The 23,312-nt window shown below is 42.9% G+C and overlaps 1 protein-coding gene across 1 annotated transcript in view; it reads left to right on the top strand.

Annotated features, from left to right (window-relative positions):
- Positions 1 to 23,312, top strand: part of CAMK2G (calcium/calmodulin dependent protein kinase II gamma) — a gene marked incomplete at its 5' end in the record, with an annotated part of 122,736 nt that overhangs the window by 62,846 nt on the left and 36,578 nt on the right. Inside the window, 9 exons of the mRNA XM_085312173.1 lie at positions 5,073 to 5,127; positions 5,685 to 5,750; positions 8,666 to 8,738; positions 11,887 to 11,989; positions 12,848 to 12,931; positions 13,808 to 13,902; positions 16,606 to 16,728; positions 18,882 to 18,965; positions 19,647 to 19,689. Coding sequence (XP_085168299.1) covers positions 5,073 to 5,127; positions 5,685 to 5,750; positions 8,666 to 8,738; positions 11,887 to 11,989; positions 12,848 to 12,931; positions 13,808 to 13,902; positions 16,606 to 16,728; positions 18,882 to 18,965; positions 19,647 to 19,689 — 726 coding nt within the window. The remainder of the gene's footprint in view (positions 1 to 5,072; positions 5,128 to 5,684; positions 5,751 to 8,665; positions 8,739 to 11,886; positions 11,990 to 12,847; positions 12,932 to 13,807; positions 13,903 to 16,605; positions 16,729 to 18,881; positions 18,966 to 19,646; positions 19,690 to 23,312) is intronic.

Below are 23,312 nucleotides of genomic sequence, written 5' to 3'. Positions count from 1 at the left end.
TTGCAACTGCCGTGGATTGCATCAGGAGCTTGGGTCTGACACACGCACCAAGCAGAGAAAATAGTTTGCACAACCTGCATCTGACAACGTTGAAGATTGCAGCTTTTGGGGAGAAGTAGTTTGGTCTCATTGTTTTTCTGTTGTTATTTTTCCAAAAGCCAGCTTTGTGGGAGATGCTTTCTGTACATATTACACTGGTAATACTAGTGGATGTAGGATGAGAGCTATGTTTGCTCCTGACTGACTGTGTCTCAGCCTAACCTAACATGGTTGCAGAAGTAGTCTGTGCCCAACAGTCTGCAATGAATTCAGCTCCTTTGGTCAGTAGGTCAGTAGTTGTTCTGCCATTGCTCACTGGTGCCCTCATTTCGACTTACTAATTTCTGAAGTTATCTGTAAGACTTGTCAGTCGTATAAAATTAGATATCCTCATGAACTGTACAAGCACTCTGTTCCTGGAGTGGATGGGACTTCTGTCTCTGCTCTGACTAAAACGTCAGGCAAGCTCTTTCACCATATCCTGTAATTGATTTAGTGCCTTGTTGTCTGTCTGGCTTCTATTTTCTTCTGTCTTACTCCCCTCCCCTTGTCTGTTCTTGCTAAACTTCGTAGTAGGTGCTCTTTCATCAGTGAGACCTGTAATGTGGAAGGAGTCATCCAGCAACCTTGAGTGTATATGGTGTTGGCAGGGATGGACTTTATATGTCTGTAAGAATCCCTGTGGTTAAGAGTGTTTGGCTAGGAAGGAAATACAGCTTGAATTGCTTCTTCAGGGCTACAGTATCTGCTAATAGAAATGCCTCATCTTCTGGTGCAATACAGGGAGTGAAAACAGGTTTCTTTGGCAAATTTTGAATGTTTTTGTAGTTAGTTGGAAGACCTTGTTTTTCCATTGTGCCCCACTTCCTTCTGGCTGTGGCTTGACACTCTTTTTGTGATGTGTGCATTTGTATAGCCTGCTGTATGAGACATAAATGTCACTGCTCCCCTAAGCAGAGCAGAAAAAGGGCCTGTGATAATTTTAAAGGAAAAGCATAGATGAATTAATTCTTTCATTTTTTAATTTTCCATTTTTCTTATCCTGATCAGTTTTTGACTCCTTCACCTTCTAGCATCTGTAGATGACTTTGCTCTTTCCTATATTGTGTCGACAGATTATGTGGATGTGAGCAGGCTATGCACACTCTGCTCAGCTGCTCTGCCGAAACTGGACTTGTGGTAGTAATTAGATGAGGTATTAGAACCAGCAGCCTGTAGAACAGATGGGATCTCCTTTTCCTGGGAAAATGTGTGAAACAGGACCACTTTGCTTCCTCTTAGCCACTCCTGGAATGGGGCATTCAAGAACCTGTGTCCTGCTTTTCATGAGGAGGGCGTTCTTGCAGGCTGTGTTTAAAGCAAAGAGAGCTTTGTACTAGCTGTAAGGTGAAGGTGTCAGATAGTATTTGATGGTTGTGTATCTTTGTGGTGAATGTTAAGATACTGTGTATTTTCTTGATGAACCAAAGTGGAGAGGGGGGCTAAGAAACTCTTTAAATGCTTTTACCCTTGACACAACCTAAAGGTGGTAGAGTTACTTCTGAATATGTGCTGTTTCATGGGGTGGCTGAGTAGTGTTGGAAAAGGCAGATAATGTTGTCAACCTGATAGTCCCTGGTAATTAGTATTATATTTGAGAGCAAAATACATCGTTTTAACTTATATGTCAAAGAAATGACCCGTGGAGTGAATAGTGGCAGGAGCTGCTGATTGCAGTATCTCCTCTAGATCTTCTCTAGTAAAGACAGCCAGCTCTTGTGGCAACATATAAAAGTAGGTAGGCAATACTTTTGGATGAAAGGGCACTAAGTGCTCCTGCTGCTCTATCACTGGATGTTACTTTTATTTCTCCCCATCAGCATCAATATGAAACAGGTGTGGGCTGGAATTGAAAGTCACAGGAGTTTTGGTATTTTTCAGGCTTTTCTTAATCTTTCTTGACTCCCCTCAGCCCTACTGCCCTCCACCTTTTAAGCCCAATGTTTTGAGCTGCTGCTAATTACTTCTCTGTAGAGTAGTCATGCCCAATTTCATCTTTCTTATGGATTTTATTGGTTTTGCTATTCTACCATTACTCCCTGAGCTTTGTTCAGCATATTGGATCCTAGACAGATTTTATTCTGCATTGCTCTGGGCCATCACAAGGAAGCAGCTCCCGTGTTAAGTTAATGATCTGCATCCTGTCTGCAAGGCCTGCTCCCTTCTCCTGCTGGCAGCCTGAGGGTGACCTACCACATCAGTATTTGGGAACTGTCTATGTCCTCCTGTCACGATTCCGCACCTAAGTACACAGACAGTGCTCTACTGGCTTCAGAAGCTCTTTCTGCTGCCTCTGCTGGTCCTTTGCCAGCTAAACGTATGCTTCCTTCCTTTCTCAAAATGTATCTGACAAATTGCTTTCCTTGGGATGAAGAAATAGCACTGATCAACTCAATTGTTTTGAGTGTGTATGTTTGAGTAGTTTAATTTGCTGTCCACGTCTTCTGTGTCAGAGCTTATGGTTCACTCTTTCTCGCTTCTACCTGCAGATGTGTTCACTGCTCTGTCTTCATGGCATTGCTCTTGGTGTCAGTGGCTCCACTCCTGCTCTGCGGGGATTTCATTCATGCTACTCTCCCCTTTGACTCAGGCCTTATTCTAGTAGTTAGACCTTTCAGGGTGCTAGAGGGAGGAAAATGCATTTTCTTGCACACAGTGTCACTGGACACAACCTTCTTAGCACGTTTCAGCTGCGCTTGAAGTTTTTCATCTCCAACAGGATATGAAGGAACAGTCCCTTGTTCCTTCTTTGTAAGGTCCATTAATGATTTTGGTCTGTCCTGGCTGTTAACTCTTGTTTACGTGCCTGTCTCTTGCATATACTCAACTAGTCTCATGATGTTGGAGTGAGAACCTGCCCTGTGCTGGGAATCTAAGCATCTGTTTCAACCACTTTCCTTCTTGTTTCTAGTCTTGAATGGAAGTCTTCTCCTGTGAAATACCCTCCTCCTCTGTTACATTTTTGTAATGCTACCTCTGTTGGATACTGCCAAGTGCTCAGGAGGCAAGTTGGAAGTGCTTTTTTCATATAAACACAAAGGCATAGTGTACGGAGGCTACTACAAAGCTGCGTACTTGGAGGAGATTTTTTTTGTAGAGCGATTTGAGAAACTTAATTCTTAAAGGTGATGTGTCTCTGTTTTCATGCTTTAGCAACAGCATGTTTCACTTGAAACACCTGCTCTCCTGTTACTCTAGCTGTAATTACTTTTTTCTAGCATTCTTTCCTGTGTAGAATATATGTCCTAGACCCCTACAATTAGGTGCAGTAAAAACACTGAGGAAAGGCAGATGCTTAGGGTAGCAGCTCAGAGATCATATAAATTAAGTCAGGAGGAAAAAAAATAGGAAGTACAGTCAAGCAGGAAGAATGAGGAAGCAATGAAATGCTTTGGGGAAAAGTGCTGGTGGTGGTCTCAGTGCTACATCTGTGCCACACTTGTGTGTGTGTTAGTGTGCATGTGAAATCATGTCTTAGCAAAGGAGAGTTGTAAGGAGGATCAGAGGAGAACACTGAGAACGTTTACCAAAGCTGTCCATTTGAGATGGGAGCATATGCCAAGTGCTTCTTTGAAATGTTCCCAAGACGGTGATGGTAGCTGACATCATGAGCCAAGAAGAGGTGCAAATTGACCTCCTGGTATGGGTAAAAAGATAATCATCATGGTGAGGAAAGTTGAGACAGGTCACTTGTATTTTATACAGAATAGAACAGAAGACAGTGAAGAGATGCAGAGGCATCATTAAAATGATGGAGGAAAATAACAATCTTTGTCTTGTAGGGACGAGAATAGTAACGTTACTTCGGTCAACACTAGGTAACAAGGTGTTGCAGTGACTCAGACACAGCCTGGGGATACTTGTTTTAGTTGAGTGAAACAATAGGGAAAGACTACACTTTAGAGAGACTGACATAAAGAAGATGACCCATTCCTAGTCCAAGTGGCAAAGTTTAGGAATTGAGTCAAATAGCATTGCTGGGTTGTGACTCTGGCTGGCAGGCAATTTAGAGAACTTGTCCACAAGGGAGAAAAGAGAGAAATAGAGGGGGGTTAGAGGGATGAAATTAAGAGCTCAGTTTCTCTTTCAGGGTTGGAATTAGTGCCTAGGTATCCAAAAAACATCAAAGAATGTGAGATTTTTGACTCAGACAGGAAGAAGCAGCACTAAAAGAGAAATGTGTCCCTGTGTGTTGGCTTAACAAGTATGATAGTTACTGATATTGCCCACTGGTAACGTGGCAGAAGAAGGACAAAGGATTCTAAGGGATAGCAGCCCACCATGGGACCAACCTCAACCCTGGCAGTTAAAGGGACCAAGGAAGGTGCAAAGATGGAGAGTCATTCAGATGATAGGAGCAGAACTAGTAGGATATAGATAAGCAAGCTGAAGGAGGATAAGACTTCTGTGAACGGGAATTTGGTCAGATATGTTTGTGCTAACAAATAAATCTGGAAAAATGAGGCAGGAAGCTGGTACTGAATTTTGGTTAAGGATTTAGTGTAGAAGTCAAAATAGAGAGGAAAAAAAAGTAAAGAGAGGCAACTGGATTCGCTTTACAGATGATGGCACTGACATGTAGGTGGATTCAGAGGTAGTTTTTTTTGTTGATTGGAGGTTCTGAAAAGGGTTTGTCTTGTGAGATCAAAGTGGGTGGAAAGAAACTCGCAAAATATGATTGGAGGAAAGGGTGGGCAGATGTGAAAGGAGGATACTGAAGCAAGTAAAGTGGGAGAATGGTCCAAGGTATTTAGAGTTTATTTTGACACTAGGGAGGGTTGAGTGTATGTGAAGGACACCCATCTGTTGCTTTGAGATAAAAGAAGGAAACAGGTTGTAGGTCACTAAGTGAGCATACAAAGCAAAGGGCAGGGGGGATTAATAGACTGATTGGGGTTGAGGGAGAACTTGGTTTTGTGGGTAGGTCTGATATGTGAAGTGTTGTATTTGCTACGTGCTATCTAAATCCTCTTTTCTTGATTGTGTTTTTGCAGTGCGGCTCCATGACAGTATTTCAGAAGAAGGTTTCCATTACCTCGTCTTTGATCTGTAAGTGTCTCTCTTTGGCTTTGATGCTTCATCAGTGATACAGACGTGTGGATGGTTGACTAAGAGTGGAATAAAAAGCACCTGCATTATTCTAATTCTGTCTTTCCCTGTACATGATTCTAGTCCGTTTGACAAAAATCCATATATGACGTGGTAGAGGATAGACCAGGAAAGCTCCTGGCAGCAGATGCAAGTGTCGGATGGCAAAGGGCAGCTATCGTGTGCAGGGATCAGAAGATGAGTGTTCTGTCCAAGCTTATAGTATGCTAAACTCTGTAGAGGAATGTTGACCATTTGTGCCCAGTATGTCAAATGTGTCCAGAATACTGCTGGTGAATGACATCCGAGGGGTCTCATGGATGTGCTAGTGCTTGGGCCATGACTGTGGGTTTTCCTAGTCTCCCTTGTGCTACAGTAGCCTTGCACAAGCTGTTCAGTGCAGGCTGCTGAGAGGCTCCTGGGGGAAAAGGGCCTGGTCAGGGAGGCAGAATAGGTGCTGTACAGCCTCTCAGCTATGTATGGACAGACCATAACCTCCCATTTATTTTAAATTTCAGGGTTACTGGTGGGGAGCTCTTTGAGGATATTGTTGCCAGAGAATACTACAGTGAAGCAGATGCCAGGTAAGACTGTTTCCAGACCCTTCTGTGTTTGTGCCACGTGTGTTGGCAAGTGCAGTGAATTTCCTGACTGCTGTTTCTGTGCATGGCTTTGTTCTGATACTCTTGCTCCCTGTCTGGAAAAAAACATTCTTCTTTCTGCTATTAGCATAAACTGTTGTCACCGGTCAGCCTCTGACTCACCACAGCTCTAGCCGTTGCCCCTTGCAGACGCTGCTGTCACAGTGTCTCTTTCCTGGGAGATCTGTTGCTAGTGGCTTTGTCTGCCTGACCTTTCTGATGGGTGGTGATAGGGTGTCCTTAGCGAGCAAATGCAAGACAGAGCTGTGCTGTGGCTGCATGAGAGTACTGGCTGCTGGGCCTCTGCCCTTTCATACTAGGGTTCCAGTGATGTGCTGCTGCTTTTGGGCAGATTTACCTGTGTCTAGGTCATGGTTTACTGGGGGGAGGCTATGTTTCTGTGAAAGCCCTCTATGACTGTAAGCTCACTGGCTCAGTGAAAAGAGGCACAATCTTTGAGAGTGACCATGGAATTTTAATACTAAGTGAATTTAAAATTCTGCCCTTCCGTTTCAGAGTATTCCCCTTCTCCTCGTGTGAGTTTCCTGAAATGGGCTCTGATATTCGGGCAGAGGCAGGCGGTTTGTGCAATAGCCCAGGGTGCTCTCCAACTCGTCTTTTGGACATGAAGCATTTGGAGTCAAGCCAGGGATTAGGCAGCTTCTGTTCTGCTTTAGCAGGGCCTGGGAGTGGCCTTGTGGGGATGTTTCACCCCTGCTTATTCTGCACCTGCATACTTAAACCATCCTAATCGTCACAGGAGCAGGAATTGGACAGAGCCATGAGAGGAGAGGGGGAAGAAGTGACTAGTAGGTGTTGCTGCAGAGGGAGTTCAGTTAATACTGTGAAGGTGCTTGTGCTAGAGTGATGAGCGCACCAGGTTGAGGTGAGAGCTGTGATGAGGACAGCATGCCTTTCTTGAATGTAAGGAAGAAAAGAGTGCAATCTGGAGTATTCCTGTATGTACTCTTATGGAACATGTGGGTGCTTACTTGCTTTCCCTGGTATGCTTATAGCTGTCTTCTGTGCATTGCAAAATGCTCTCAAGTGAAGCATTGCATTGCACAGCATGCATCACTGGTGAGCCATCTGGTGACAGGGAAGGTCAGTAGGCTGGTTGTCTATGAGGGAGTTTCCAGCAGAGAGATCTGGGAGCCCTGTGGACATTTTTAGCAAGACTGTATGGATGTTGTAGGCGCAGTCTCTCTCTCACACACACACATGGTCACTCAACCGCATTCTGCCCTGAACATGAGAAGTTTGGGGGTTATCACCATCCTTCCCTCTGCCTCTCTTGCCAATATCTGTTCCCTGAAATGGTCAGGAGCTGGTGGTGAGGGTCATTGATCCAGAAAATTATGAGTAGGCTAGGGGAAAGGAAGTTTCTGTTGCTTTCCTAAGGGTGCTCAGCCTTCTGACTTTCAGCTGGCCAGGCCTTGCAGTGCCCACAAGATGACTGAGTGAAACTCCTCCCTTTCTCTCCCCATGCCGAGCTGAATTCCAGAGCAGGCTGGGAGAGCGAGGGAGCGAGGTCTGTGCCAATCCGCCGCGCTTGGCTCGCCTGGGACACCTCACACTTTTGCCATTTTTGGCCAGAAAATCTCTCTCGCTCAGACTCAGCTCTGTTCTAATTATACATTTTTTGTTTTGGGAGCGGGGAGATATTCATGGATTGCTACCCTGAGGATTGTACTGCCAGCTCTGGAAGCAGGGGTAACAGTTATACTGTGCTGCACATCCTCCCTCTTCCTCCCTTCACCCCTTTTCCATCTTTTCCAGTAGCCAATTTCCCTTCCCTGACATATTTCACTCATTTCAAATTTGTTCCTATGAGACTCACAAAGTTCAACAAGGGGATTCACTGCTCCTACAGTGAGAATTGTCACAGGACACAGACTGAGTTGCCCACATCTGGTTTCTTACTGCTCAGCTGTGCAAGCTGTCAAAATCCCTACCCCTTTCCACATTGAGAGGAGTGTTTTGTTAGGATCTCACTTATGCACATATGTACTTACGCTTTATCGGCTTAATCTTGGGAGCTGAGGAAGTTTTTAGGAGATGATTTCTACCAGAAATCTCACCCGTGGGTATGTTATGCTGTCCTTATATGACAGGTGTTAATAGTATGTCTTTTTCCCATGTGGTTACAGCAATGAGAGTAGCAGAGGCATCAGTTTTATATGAATTGGAGTGTGGCACACTCCAAAAGAGAATGAGTCTGCTTTTCAGATTGCTAGCCCCTTAAGTGAGATCTGTACTTAAAAGGTACCCAGCAAGCGGGTGTGTGCACACATGGTGTATGTAAAGTGCTTGAGATGCTGCTCTGAAAGCTTTGCAGCCTGGCAGGTACCCAGGGGTTTGTTGGGGCTGCTTCTTTCCAAAAGTTTGTTCTTTACTCTGGACTAGCCCAACTGAATGTTTCCTGAAGTGGTTTGACCCTGTTTGCCCAATCTCTGCTGCTGATAGTTTGCAGATAAACTAGCAAGCTCTGCCAGTTTGCAGATGGTACTCAGGTGCCTCAGTTCTCCTGCGTGAAGAAATGGCCCTAAGAAACAAATGGGATATGTAGTATGAAGGGGAGGAAAGGAAGGAGGTGATGGGAGGCAGGACAAAGGCTTCAAGGTCCTGTCATAGCTGGGATGTGTTTAGCATCCTGTTGCTGGAGGGTGGGAGTCCAGCTGTGACAGTACTGAGCTGTGGCATCCAGTGGTCAGGAGAAAGGGAGTTGGCCTGCAGTCCTGAACTCTCCCTGGTACAAATATAAAAGTTAGTGAAATAGTTCTGGGATGAGATGAGATGTCAAGTGTGTGTGCGTGTGTGCGTGCGTAACCCTGTGTGTCTCTCCCTTTATCTTGCAGCCACTGTATTCATCAGATACTGGAGAGTGTGAATCACATTCACCAGCATGATATCGTGCACAGGGACTTGAAGGTAATATTTCCTTCGTGCCACAGAGGCTGAGGAGAGCAGCCAGGGGATCATTGGAAAAGGAATATTGTGTTGCCAGCTGGCAGAGATTTTTTCTTTCTTTTTTTTCACTTGAACTGGGCTCAGTTGTTCAGTCCAAAAGTTGCCTTTTCAGATTTTTCCAGAGGTTGTGCTGAACTCTCAAGGAAGTTTTGGGTCTGGACTTCATGAACCTCGCCAGCTATCAGCCTCTCCGAGGCAGCTTCAGGGTGGGATAGTTGTGATCCTTGGGAATGATGGGCTTTCAGAGAAGTTTGGGTAGGATTCATTAGAATGAAGGCTTCTTTCTAGTCTGTTGTTGAAGAGATCTCTAGAGACCTGGGGCACTCTGTTCAATCTGCCAGGATGAATTTGTCTGCACAGAACATGTATATTTTTATTCTGCACTTGAATTGCCAAGCACATGCCATTGGGCTGTGATAGAGATGCACAACAAGAATTTTTCACCCATTTCTTTCTTCCTCATCACTAGAAGCTTTTAATCTAAAAACAAAACTGCTGGCCAGTGAAACAGTGGGTGAATCGACCATTTGCCACATTCTAACACATTTATAGACCTAGAGCCCCCGCAGTGGAGTCACTTAAACTCCCTTCCCACACAGTGTCAGCTGTACTGGGAGCTGGGCAGGCTCCAGAATGAAAAGCCGTGTGCAGGAAGGTCTGCCTGCCCTGCAGCCTTCTCTGTCTAAAGTGGGAATTGTGATGGCCACCATTGTTCCAGTTAAGTTAATGCAGGACGACACCTGCTACTAGTGATGGTTTGTTGTAGAACACATACATAAAGGTATAAAAATACTTTGCAGAGAGCATGTTAAATGCGTGTTTTAAGTTCAGTGGCAGTGTTTCCCCAGTGTTTCAATCTAGTGAACAACTGTCAGCACTTAGCGTTTCCGGCAAATTTTCTTGCAATACTTTGTTGGCCTTCTGACTCAGAGCACTGTGAAAAGATGCAAGTTATCTGCTGTGGAATGACCAGGATGATCTGGATTAGCGCTGACAATGCTCTTGAGGAAGGTAACCTCCAAGAGGCTCTGCTAAGGAGGGCCTCTGTGGAAATGGGTAGTATCTTCTAGCACAGAGTAATACAAGTTTTCTTTTGCATCCGATGTTCATGGTGGTGCACTCTGAAAGGACAAAATCTCTTTTACTCCCCAAGTTTTGTTTGTGTTAAAATTGTAATCTTGATCAAAATTTATCAAGTGTTAAACTTTCCTCTCATAGTTGATGTGTTTCTTCTGTCACTTGTTCTGATTCACTGAAACTATCCAGGCCTAAGGAGTAGTCATTCTTTTTAGCAATAAATGATGCTATGCTCTTTATTTAATATTCTAGCTCCTTGCCAAGAACTTGGCCTTCAGGATCAGTGTGCAATAACTGCAGAGCTTGCTTCATGCAAAGTTTTTTCTTTTGCACCTCCTTCTTTTAAGCTAGTCTTTTGGCTGGCATTCCTTTAAAGAACTTCAAATATTGAGCTGCCCGTAGGGACAGAAGAAGTTGAAATAGGTATTCATATCTGTACCAAAGAGTATGTGAAACCTGAGACAAACCATATGTTGGCAAACATGCACATGGATAAGCACCATTAGCCTTGAGGTGTTTGTAGCTGTATTTTAGAGGCAAATCTAAAATACAGGCTTAGCTAGCATAAGCCTGACTTGAATTTCACTGTTTCTTAGTCAAGCCAAGCCCAGTGTGGTCTGAATTTGGGAGGGTTTACCATAGGAACTTGTTTATGCTGGTGAGTTTTCATCCATGTAGCTTAATTAATGGTCTTCTCCACTTCCAATGTAGTGAAGAGCAAGAGGCATCAAAATATATTGAGACTCAGTACTACTTCCTTCTGTGCTGCTTATGGCAGGGACTGTGACAGGCAAAGCCACTTTATCTTAATTCAAAGCAAAAGCAAGGCACATGCCCAGTAGACCCATGCTCTAAGGCAGGTGAATGAGGAAAGCATCCTATTCCTGTCAGGCAGAACAGTGATGGAGGGTCACAGTGGGGTGAAAATGGTGAGCAGGCTGCAAACAAGACCTCCACCAAATTTGTGAAACTGAGACAAAATCCTGCTTCTGGATTTCCAGGCTCGTATCTTCCTAGATTAAAGCCTCAAGTTGATATGTATTGCACAAATGTTCAGAAAGGGGTAGGATGAGAAATAACGACTCTGTTCTGGCTTATCCCTGTCTACAAGTTGAGTTTCCTGCTGAGCTGTAATAGCCACCATGTTGAAGGCTTTGGAGGTTCAAAGACGACCCCTGTACCTAGCTGCTCGGATGCTTCAAAGGAAGCTGTTCATTGTCTCAGTACAATTTGGGGAATTGTGTTAAGCCTTCTTATGAAGTCTTGCACTGGAGCACCACAGAGTTATGATCCAAGAGAAATTCATGTGAGATGGAAATGTGAAGGGCAAAAACCCTCTTTCATTCCTGGCACATGGGAGAAGTGACATGGCTGCCCATGGTGTAGGTGAGAGCAGTGGCAAAATAGCATATTTTGCATTGCTGTAAATGAGGATTTATAATGTGGAAAAAGAGCTTACAAGACTACTTACTGCTGTGCAGTTTATGCCAATTTGAGGCTGAGGCTTTTTCTGTAAGGAATGAAAGCTACTGCCTATCTAGATGATGCCTTCCCACATTACAGCTCTGTATTTGGCAGCCCTTATTAGCATCATATTCACTTTTCCAGTGCCTTGGGGACTACGTAATGTTTGTGGGGAGAAACATCACTGCAGATTGTATCTGCTGCATCTTCTTCCCCTCCCTGCTTTCTGCAGGATAACTGAAGCAAATTTTGGGTCCTGTGCTGCAGGAACTGTACTGTCAGTGCCCTCTGGTGTCAGAATATAAAGTGCGGGCTGGGCTGGGAGAGGCTGTGGCTCCTGTAGAGGATTTTAGGGGAGAGAGAGAGAAGAGCGTTTGCGTTAGACTTGGGAATTTTCTGCTGCTGTAGATCAAGGCTGTTAGCTGCTGTTGCTCTCCCTTAGTCCAAACAGCTTTAGTATGTGCCTGCTAAATTCAGTCAATTTAAATGATATGAATACTGAGGCAGGAGGCTTTAAAGAGGATATCAGTCTTTCATTCTTACCCGCTTTCTTCTTTCTTCTCCCCAGCCTGAGAATTTGCTACTGGCAAGTAAATGTAAGGGTGCTGCTGTCAAACTGGCTGACTTCGGACTGGCTATAGAAGTGCAGGGAGAGCAGCAGGCCTGGTTTGGTAAGAGTGTTTGAGCTTTCCCACTTTTGCTGACCTCCTTCTTGGAGCCTGGTTGAGTTGCAGTCACCCTGAGTGTTTTCTGTCAGCACGCTTGCATGTATTTGGCATTGCTACTTCCTTTCCCAGCATCCCAACCTCTAACTCCTTAAGCACAAGCCTAGGTGCGGATAGCAGAAAGAATATGATAAGTAAAGGTAGAAAATGTGATTGTTTATTTCTCTATTTTTCTTCTCAGTGTTCATTAGATGCTAGCATTAGAGATGAATGCAACTGCCAAGTTTAGACCCTGTTCCAAATTTTCCTACTGCTTGGAAGTGTTAAAATCTGGAATTTTGTTCGGTAATTTTACAGAAATTAGTTTGACCTGGCCTTCCTCAGGCATATTTGGATCTGGCCCTATCTTTGCTTAGGTAAAATGGAATTAGAAACGAGACCTTTTCGGGCTAAACCTCAGCTCTGAGGTTCTGCAGTGCTGTGGAGACTCTGGAGAGATGGCTGTTCCTCCTGGTCTGCCCACACGATTTGGCAATAGGTTGTGTCCCATCCATGTCTAGTATTTTCGAACTCCAAGTCATGTATGTAGCGATGATTTGAGGCCTGACGCAGGAGTTTGTGCTCAGCTGTGTGACACATCCCTTTTTTCTTTTCCATTTTGACTTGGTAAGCAACATGTAGATGCTTAACCCAATCCATTTTTCCCCCCTTCTGCTGGTCTACCAGAGGTATCTGTATCTCTAGCAGATATGCATGGGGCAGGGAGGAATGGGTTTTGACTTTGCTGGCTACTGTTAGTGGATTTTGTGATATCGCAACATATCTTTTCTGCTTGGGGACTTCATGTCATCCATTTCCTGGCAGGGTTTGCTGGCACTCCAGGCTACCTCTCCCCTGAAGTCTTAAGAAAAGATCCTTATGGAAAACCAGTGGATATATGGGCATGTGGTAAGATTCCATCAAAAAATTTTACACTTACGCAACACCTTTTCATATATAGGAGCAATTTCTTATAATCTATTGCTGGGAGGGAATGCAGTGCTCCTCCTTGACAAGGCGGGAGATGAAGGCGCACTGAGAACAGCACTTTGTGTAGATAGAGTTAATACTGGAGCCTGAATTCAGTCGGTTTTTTGGCTCCTAATCTTTTCTTCACTCCACCTATTGCATGTTTGAGACTTGAGATAGAACCTGTTTGTGCTTTGCAGAGTCAGTTATTAAGGACAGTGTAGCATTTTCCTATTACACTAACTATGTAAAAGATGAAATATCAAAGGGAGATGATTTTTTTTAAAAGGGAAGAACAAAGTGTAAATGTATCTGGGACTGATAAATTTAAAGCTATGTGGTATCAGTGTTGCCTGACATGGACTAAATGCATGTCTGTAGGCCAGGAGTGTTAGTTCTGTTGATGGCTTTCTGTCCCAAGAGCTTGCACAACAAGTGTCTAAAAAGCTGTTCCTTGTTAAGAAGTCCCTTGCTGCCAGCAACCCCAAGGGATGTGGCTTGGGTTATCCTTAGAGCAGCTGCGAGTTGTGGCTCAGCAGCTATGACAGCCAGGGGAGGAGGGTAGAAGGACATCCTGCACCTCGTTCTCACTTCTGGCAGTAGTGGGGGATAAGAGCTGAACATGAAGTGCCAGGGCAGGCTTCAGCAGAGGAGAAATTTGTGCTATCTTCCAGCACCACGTAAGACTAAGTATGATGGCAAATGAAGATGCAGAACAGTCATTGCCTTGGGGAGTGTCAAGAGGGAAGGAAGAGGGGCGAGGGAGTAACTGGCATATTAGCCTAACCATAGTGTATCTGTGTCTCTCCCTCCCAGGAGTGATTCTGTACATATTACTAGTGGGGTACCCTCCCTTTTGGGATGAAGATCAGCACAAACTCTATCAGCAGATCAAAGCCGGAGCCTATGACGTAAGGGCACTTTCTTGCTGAGTACCTGCATGGGTGTGGAAGTGCTGTTCCACTTAGCCATCCAAAACATGCTGTTATTTTACTTGGTTTCCAGCAGCAGGCCCAAAGCTACTGTGCAAAGTGATGATGTTTGGTGTGTTCATACCTCTTGTTGTCTTCACTGCCTGGTACACTGTATGGGGCTACTGAAAGGATATGTGGAATGCATTGTAGTGGGCATCACTGCTGGTCATTAGGGAAATGGAGAGCTGGAAATGCCGATAATAGGAAATGGTGTCTTCTAGTGCACTTACCACAGCAAAGTCCTGAAGACTTTAGCAACGTTAACTCTTTCAGGTGGAGCAGAGAGAAAGTAGAATGAAAGAGTCTGTCTTTATCAAGGCCTCACTAGAAGTGTGAGGAAGTGTTCTATGGAAACAGTAGCTTAACTTACAGCCGTGGCTCTCCTCTGCTCCACAGAGGAATTTCCTCCAGTGATGGAAAGCATGGAGCACTGTGAGTAGACTGAATGGCTGGGGGCCATGAAAAGCTGGGGCCTTGGCGGGGTGGCTTGGTGGTAGGGATCAGCATAGTGGGTTTGAGGCTCCAGTAAGAAGCCAAGCAGATTCTAGGGCAGTTCTTGGAGCACGGCCAACTTGAGGTATAAGAAGTGCCTGAAGGAGAGGAGTAGCAAAGAGGTTAAAACTGAAGAGCAAAGATGATGTAAAACCTGATCTGCATACAGTAGTTTGGATATTGACATAAATTCTTCCAAGTGAGGAAGCTGGGGAAGGAAGAAAGAACTCCTGAGCTTGTTTGAAACCTGTGGGCACAAGTACCAAAGGAAGCTGGGGAGCTCATTTTGCAGGCTGCCCTGAGAGTGGTACATAGAAACCTGGGGTGTTGCTGGGTCCCAGTTTCCACCCAGCTTCTGTGCCTGAGACCAGCAGAGTGGCTGTATGTGGTGAGAACGAAGGTCTGCCTGGCCCTGTGTCTCGGCTCAGTGGCTTCCTGAGTAAAAGGAAAATAATGTCCATTTGATAGCCTTAAATGGACTTCTATTTTTCTCTTGCTTTTCTGCCTCTCTTGTTCCTGTGTTCTTCCTATGTTGTTTGCTTTCTTTTTAAGTGTTTTTGCACTAATTATGTAGATGTGGATTTTCAGTGTCTTCGGGGATAAAATGTCCAACTTTTTTTTTTTTGCAAGTAATGGAGAGTTAAGTGCCTAATCCAGACATCTTCTATAGTTAATCTTTCTGTTGTTACTGCATTCTTATATATCATTAAAAAGTTCCAGTAGATTCCTCCCTTGTTTTGCCTGGCAGAAAACAGCTCAAGTTTTACTGGCATACGTGCACCTGCTGTCCTTACCTTAGCATAGAGGGATCTGTGTGTACCGGACTGTTATCTCTTGACCCACAGAGGAGGTGGTAACTGTGAATTGGACTTTGTATTGTTCAGCAGGGATTTTGCAAGGAGTGACTATGAATTTTTTTTGAGATAATGGAAGGGTGGGAAGTGTCCTGGCTGAAAGCTCAATATTATGATTTTTAAATAGTCCCTGGCAATGTTTGCAGAACAAATTGTATAATGCTTTGCTGATGTCTGAGAATGCAGAAGAAAGATTATATGCAAATTGAGTATGATGAGTGTATTTTCATGATCCAACTGAGCAAAAACACAACATGCAGAAGAGAGATGGAATAAGCTTCCTCTAAGTGTTGTAGTACTGTAAGGAAATGTTCTCAATGCAAATCCATCTTCTTTTGTTCTTCATCCCTCTGCCCCCTCTTGCCTGTTGCCCTTAAAAACAGAGGACTTTTAACCCAACAGCAGATTTATCTTTGTGCTGCCAAGTTCATCTGTATTTTAAACATGTACAGTGGGTTCATAAGGGTGAGATATACTGCATCTAGTCTCAACGTAATGTCATCTGTACCACATCTAAGCATCTGGAGGATGGCTTAAATATCCCATCTTTATTATTATTGGAACTATAGGAGAGAACAGCGTTATCTCTCATGGATGATCAGCAGCTGAAATACTTGATGTTCTGTTCTTTGTTTCGATGCTTCTGTGTTCCCATCCGCTACTGCATTTCTCTTGCTCCATGAGCAATGATTTCTGGTATGATGGATGCTCGCTAATAATTTTCTGGTGCCTTGCTTACACCTAAGTGCCTAGTGTTGTTCTGTTACTTTTTTGTGGGGAAAATATACCTGATGGGATGTTGTGTGTTAGCAGTTACCACTTTCACAAGGTTTTGCTATAGGTAAGTGTTTGTGATATTGTATGTATCTGTTATAGCTTTTTAGCATGCTAGAGAAAGAGCAAGATGAGTTTAAAAAAATAATGCTTGTGTTTTTCATGTCATAACATGGTTAAAAAGATCTGTGACTGTACTTTTTTGACTGGTGAGTATGAATGAAATTCAAAGGTCTGACTGAATCCTAAAGGCTTTTAAAGCTGTTAGCCTGTCTGTATTTGCTGAATGATGCAGGTATGTCCTGCTGTCTGGTACCATTCATTTGTTGGATTTTGTAGAATTTTCGTTCAATGCAGACTTTCACAAAAATTTGGGTTTTTTTTTTTGTTTTTTCCAAATACGTTAACTCTGATACCAAAAGGGGGAGAAGCTGGAGTTCAGCTCTGTGGGAGAGAAAATCCCTCCTGCTAGTAGGAGAAGATATTTTTGAGTTAATCATCTTTCTTCTTCTTCTTTCAGTTCCCATCACCTGAGTGGGACACTGTGACTCCCGAAGCAAAGAATTTAATCAATCAAATGCTGACAATAAACCCAGCAAAGCGCATCACAGCTGACCAGGCTCTCAAACATCCATGGGTCTGCGTAAGTGTGTTCCTCTGGTACAGGTTGGTTTGTGGCTTACTCTTAAGACCACATGTTTTAAATACTTCAAATTGTGATTTTTGGAGGCTGACCTGCGGCAAGACAACTTTGTCATTTTGTGGTGCTTTTATTGCCACCGTAAGAAAAAGAAAATCACTTTTTTTTTTTTTAGAAGATTCTTGAATGTCTGTAGTTTCTGTTTTTCCCCTCATCTCTGCTTCCAATACAAATCTTCCTGCAATGTCAGTTGGAGATTAGGATCAGACAAAGTATTTTAGAATTATTTTGTTCTGCATCTCTACTTCAGTTTATTGCATTGCGTCTTTGCAGTTTTGGAACATTTCCACTGTGTGGCAGTTAACTAACTGTAAACCTGAAAGCAATTAAATGTCTCTTGCTATTCCATGGAGCTTCTGCCTTTCCAGTCCCCACACATGGGTATTTTACATCTTTTGCAAAGCTGGTGAGGAAATCCTGGAATGCAGCAGGGCTTGGGAAGTAGCACAGCAAGATGAAATGGTTCCACCTAAATCTAACCAGATGCTCTTGTAATACATCTACTTTCTAGGTTGTTTTTCAAGTGTGTTTCTTAGCTCATTTGTTCTTGAGAAACTGGTATTTTTTCCTTCTGCTGCAAAATAGCAAATTAGCAATTTAAACTTATATGTGAACATATGTGTAACAGTAGTGTGGCTTCTGCTGTCAAGTGATGCAAGTTCCTTGTAAGTCAAAACTTTACACTGAGACTGTGGGCATTTGTGGGTTTGGGGTTTTTTTTGTTTGTTTTTTCTTTTTTTGCTCCTCTCATGCTTGTAAGCAATAGCAGTTGCAATATTCTTAACTTTTGTCCCAGTGCATGAAACCAAAGTTGTCTATATTGTTGTAGCTTACTCCCCATGGCAACATAATATAAAACGGTTCAAGAAAGGCTTTCCATCCCTAAGTTATGGGGAGTTTGGTTTTGTTTTGTAGCCATTTCTGTCTCTCACTCGAACTGCCTGTTGTAGAGTCTGCTGTTTCCGTTTGCCCCGTGAGTTCCATGTACGCAATGTCCGTTTTCTCTCTGGAAATGTATTTTTCCTCTGAAGTAAATGCAGTAAGTAGCAGGTCCTGACTGTTTATCTGAGACTTTCTTAGCGTCTGTAAGCTTCTGAAGTACGTGTCTTGAACCCTTTAAGACAAATTGAACAACTAGGCATCACTTTCATTCCTAAGGAGACTGCCTGACCAGTGACTATCAAGGTTGTTAGAGGACAGCCTGGCAGCTACCTTCTCCCTCGACACTTAACTAGTGTATACTGCAGCAGGTGATTAGCTTTGTAAACAGGATTGAAGCAGATATTTCCCGTGAAACCATAAGAATCTGGGCATGGTTTACAGTTCTCTCGACTATTAAAGACTTTTTTTCCAAGTAGGAGAGAGCTAATAGAGGGTTGTACATCCTAGTCTGCCAAGTTAGTCATTCACCCACTGTCCTTGCAAGGGGAATTCAGACTTGCAGCTCGAGGCAAAGCAACAACTACTTTGGCATTGGTCCCTGGCTTCCTCATGTGCTCTAAGTGACTGGCAACATCAGTCTCTGGTTTCCTCATGTGCGCTAAATGACTGGCAACACTTCTGGGAATCTCTCTTTTTGTAGCTGATGGGATCCCAGTCTACTGTGGGTGACAGGTGTGCATCGCTAGCTAGAGATTATGCTCGCGTTTTTGCACTGATACAACAGAGCCACATGATCCTCCCTGTTACCCACAGAAAATCAGTTTCTGCAAAATTGATGCAAGGATGATGAGCCCTCTGCTAGTTAAGCATTTAGATTCAGTGAGTTGCCATGTCCAAGAGCAATACCACTCACTGGTATTTATTTACTGCCGAGTGTTTTGCTTTGGAGCTTTTACTAATACAATCCAGACCTCTGCCTTAGTGCCTCCCCTCAGTCACAGTTTCTCAGGCACTGACCTGTAATAGCCATCCTGATAAGTTTGCTATATTGATAAGTTTGTAAGTTATAAAATGGTTGCAGCGTTTTGCGGCTGTGGAGAGGCGAGAGGCTCAGCCATGTTAGTTTGCATATCCTGTTGTGTGCAGGTAGAGAGAACTTTGCTGGCTGACTTGGTTCAGTAAGCTGCTGATCCTTCCTTGTTCCTGTTTTTCAGCAACGATCCACTGTTGCTTCAATGATGCACAGGCAGGAGACTGTGGAATGCTTGAGAAAGTTCAATGCTAGAAGGAAGCTGAAGGTGAGTATATGTTAGTTTGGAGTTTTGTTTGTTTAGTCCTCTGAAATTGAGGTTATTGCCTTCATAGCAACAATTTTGTTTAAAGATTAGCTCACTAAAATTAGTGAAGTACCTCATACAGACTTCCAGTACAGGGTAATAAAGTGGTTTCTATTGAGGAGCTGGGTAGCTTTTCTCCAAAGCTGTAAATTTCTCCTGCCTCTTGTCTTCTGTGCTGCGTAATCACCTCTTCTACTTTCTTGCAAGAGAGTTGAAATAGAACAACTAATTCCTAAATTCTGGTGCTAAATTGTGATCATCTCTGCCTTCCAGTAGCAGGGATCAGATGATACCTGCCTGTACCTGAGGAGAACCCTCTGGCTTCCATATGGAGCAGTTATCTGCTATTTAAAAGCCAGGAAGAAACTACATGTCTAAACATAACTTTTAGTGCCCCTTTACATGTCCTAGGCTATCCTGCATGGCCTCTAGCTGTCACTCCAGAAAGGCAAGAGTGTCTCAGCGGTCCCACGTTGCATCCAACAGCCATATGTGGGAGCCCTGGATACCCAAGGGCTTTCCAGGGTAGCATTAGGATGCCTCTGCTTTGACATCTGAATCACCCCGTTCTCTGTGGGTCAGCCCAGCCCCTTTCTGAAGTGAGTGAAGCTGTCTGTTATCCCTGCTCTCTCTTCCCCACAGGGCGCAATCCTCACAACAATGCTTGTGTCTCGGAACTTTTCAGGTAAGTTTTTCACTCTTCCTGTCCCTTCTCTGGTTTTGTTTCATATGCATGTGAGTCAGCATATGTTTCAACCTTTTGGGTGTTGAGCTGGAGAGGAGGAAACCTGTGTTCAAAATCCATTATGGCATCCCAGTGGTAACTTTGGTAACGATGCCATACCAGTGGTAACTTTGTCTTGGCTGGTGACCAGTGTGAAGGGGAGCACATGTAGTCTGGTGCAAGTCTGCTGCCACAATCCCCTGTGATTTATTTATTTATTTATTTTTATACAGCTCATGTTTGGGAAGTTCTAGTGGACGTTTGTTAGTTTTCTCTTCCAAAACTCAAGAGTCAGAAACCCTTAGTAGCAGTGATTCCTTTAGGCTTGAGGCAGGACCACAGGGCAAGTAATAACATTGGTGAGAATGGGGCAGGAGCTATTACGATATTGTATTACTTTGACTCAACAAAAAGGGATCCGAAGCATCTAGCTATTAGGGTTTTCCTCCCTGGCATCTCAGAAGTGGTTTTCATCCTTTCAAGCTTGACAAATGGTAGTCTGGCTACCACCCAACTGCATTACGTAGTGCGCTTACTGAAAACACAATCTAAATCGTGCAAATCAGTGCTTTTTGGAAGATGATTGTCTTGGCTCAGCACGTTGATGCTCTCTCATCTATGTTCCTTGCCATTTGGGTGGAAAGCCTCTACTGCGAGTGCTGTTGATTTATATGCTTTCTTTGTCCTCTTTGCCATTTATTTTTCTCTTTTAAAATGCACTGGTAGAACAATCACTGAATCCTTACATCAGATTTTTCTTGCACCTGACTACAGCTACTTTCAAGTGAAAGTGTGCTGTGTGGACTATAAGTGATGATGAATGAAAAGGAAGTGTGTGGATTTCATCTGGCCATACGCTAACGAAGAACACCAGTATTTATCTTCTGTGTGGTGACACAATAAACTTCTAACTGGAATGAAAACCTCACTGAAATGGTCATCCTAGCATTCAAGTGCACATTCATGCGTATGTTCTTTTGTGAAATGAAGGCAGGATTTTTAATCTCCTGTATGGATTCAGGTAATATCAGTGGTGGTCTTTAAATAAAATTAAAGAATTTGAAAGCAAGGCACAATTAAGGGACAGCCCCAACACCTTCAGAATTGTTTTGTCTTGATTCTTGCTTTAAAGTGAACTTGTGCCAGTATGTTAGGACTATGCAAAAAGTAAGTGTGGCTGTAGCAATTTTTCTTCACTGCATTTCTGGTAGTTTGGCCTCAAAGGTACAGAATCATTTTCTCCATTTGGTTGTCCCAGGATTGCCCTATGACATATGTGCTCTATGTTGAAAATTATGGGAATGTTTTTGAAATAATTTAACTGTTTGAAGAGCTCTAGCACATGTGCAGGGCTTCAGCAGAACTGTAGAAGGCTTTTAATATTTTCTTGGGCCTTCTGCTTTCTGCTGGTGTGAAGGGTCTTTGATCTCTTCACAAAGCTAGTTTTTATTTCACCTAATTGATGATTCTGAAATAGTTGATATTTTCTTATATTTTTAAACAGCAGGTTTAGATTCATTTTTAGTCTGCAGATGTTGTCACTTCTAATGAAGCTGCAAAAGTGCTTGGGTAAGAAAAATCTCTTGTGGCCCAGATTTTGAGTACATGAAATGCCTGAGAGAAGAGTTCTCCTTAATGGTGTGTGACCTATGCATCCGTTTATTCCCTGAGCTAGAATCAAGGAGGAAGAGGCTTGCTCTGCTCATTCTTCTGTGTCTCAAGGGCTGAAGCTGTTGGAAGCAGTTCAGTTAACAGCTGAGGAGAAGGAAATCCTAGGTGACCTATACAGAGTGCAGAGTTCTTGGTATTGCTGAATTCTGCTTTAAAAATAAGCTGTGATCCCAGGTAATGAGATGCTCTAAAAAACTATCCAAAAAGAACTGTTGTGAATTTAGATGCAAGGCATTGATAGCGTCTGTGATAGTGGCTGTCCCTAATATTTTTAAGCCTTTTGAAATAGGAGAGATCAGCTATGCTTGTTTTCTTCGGGGAACTGCATGTAACATGAGCTTGCTTTTGTCATAATTACTGCTTTTAAATTTGCTTTGTTTTTATTTTCTGCATTTTAAACAAATATATAAACTTGCTGGAACTGAGGAGTAAGGGCACCTAACTTACAGTAAAAAGATAGGAAGTCCATCTGAGAAATTTGCATAGAGCTCAGACTTCTCCTATTCTGATAGGTCATATAATATCACTTGAAATGTCCTGAAATAGCACTTGTTTCTTCCTCTAAAGACCTTAAGGGTCTTTGATTTCTATAATTGGGTGACCCTATTTTTTTGAGCTTCTAAAAGCCCCATTTCTAGTAGGCAGAAACATAAAGTTATTAGAAGAGAAGTTTCCTCCTATCTGGGGACAAGATCTTCTAAAAGCTTCTTCACAGATATTTTGAACCTAGAGGAAAATGAAAGCTCATGTGACTGATATCAATTAATTAGGTGTGACAATACTATCTGCAGGAAGTATGAGAAGCCCTCTATCCTGTTGTCATCACTATCTCCTGTCAAATGTTTTGTAATGTGAAGTTGCTTCATCTGGCAGTGTAGTTTTAACTTGTGACAAATTGTATGTTTCAAGGGTATGAAGCACTGGGTCTGCAGCAGTACTCTTTCTTCCATCAAAAAAACCTTTATTTTTACCAAAAAAAGTTTCTATTCTTTTGTGAGTAATCTTCATGTTGCTTCCTATGTTCCTTTTGTTCCAGATCAGTTCCTAAAGATAAAGAAATGTGATTTGGCTCCTTTCCACAGTTAAATATATTTGACAATTTAATATTGGCTCTTTGTGGTTCTCTTAAAAAGATTGCCTTTTAGGTCAGCTGTAGGCTATTTATTAAAAGCGGGCACAGTTGTACTTCCTTCAGTGCAAGTTAGGAAATTTTTTAGACCTAGTCCTAATAAGGCATTTGTAGCTCCTGTTCACTCTCTGGTAGCTATTTACTCAGCTAGGAGAGAGAACATGACAATCTAAACTGTGATACGGGGTCTTTGAAGTTGTAACAGGGTACACACACAATGCCTTAGATGCTCATATATGGCTCTTGATTTTCAGAGGATCCAATCAACTGCTGATTTGATCTATCTTTCCACTTCTAGAACACAGAAGCACTATGAAGTAAATCTGTTGATTATATCATATACAAGAAACTCTTGAATCCCCTTCTGAGAAGTAAATGTAGATTTCTTACTAGGAGAAGATCAGCAAAGTTTTCTCAAAATCCTCATAGTTGTAGTCTTTGAGGAAGCCTGGACTCATTTCTGTAGATAAAACTCTGTAAGTAAGCATGCTACAAACTGAATGCAAAGTTAGACGAATTTGATTTTCATCTATCTGAGAAACAGCAGTCTTTACAAAGTGCTGAGAAGTGATTTTTCTTCTTATTTTTTATGGAAGATTTAAAGTGGACTATAGGAAATTCTTAGCCCCATTTTCCTAGTTCTGGATTGAAACGATCAATTTGGAGAGAAATCATCACTGTGCAAACTTCCACCCTCTATAAAGTTTACTTCTCTGAAGTGGGACATCACAAGTCCTGTGTACTATCCAGTACTCAAAACAGATCCTAAAGCAGACATTAATAG

Source organism: Rhea americana, unplaced genomic scaffold, assembly GCF_003343005.1.
Source record: "Rhea americana isolate MKP2758 unplaced genomic scaffold, rheAme1 scaffold_36, whole genome shotgun sequence".
NCBI classification, from domain to species: domain Eukaryota; kingdom Metazoa; phylum Chordata; class Aves; order Rheiformes; family Rheidae; genus Rhea; species Rhea americana.
The sequence above is the reverse complement of the archived record's forward strand: the minus strand, read 5'-3'. Positions and strand labels throughout refer to the sequence as shown.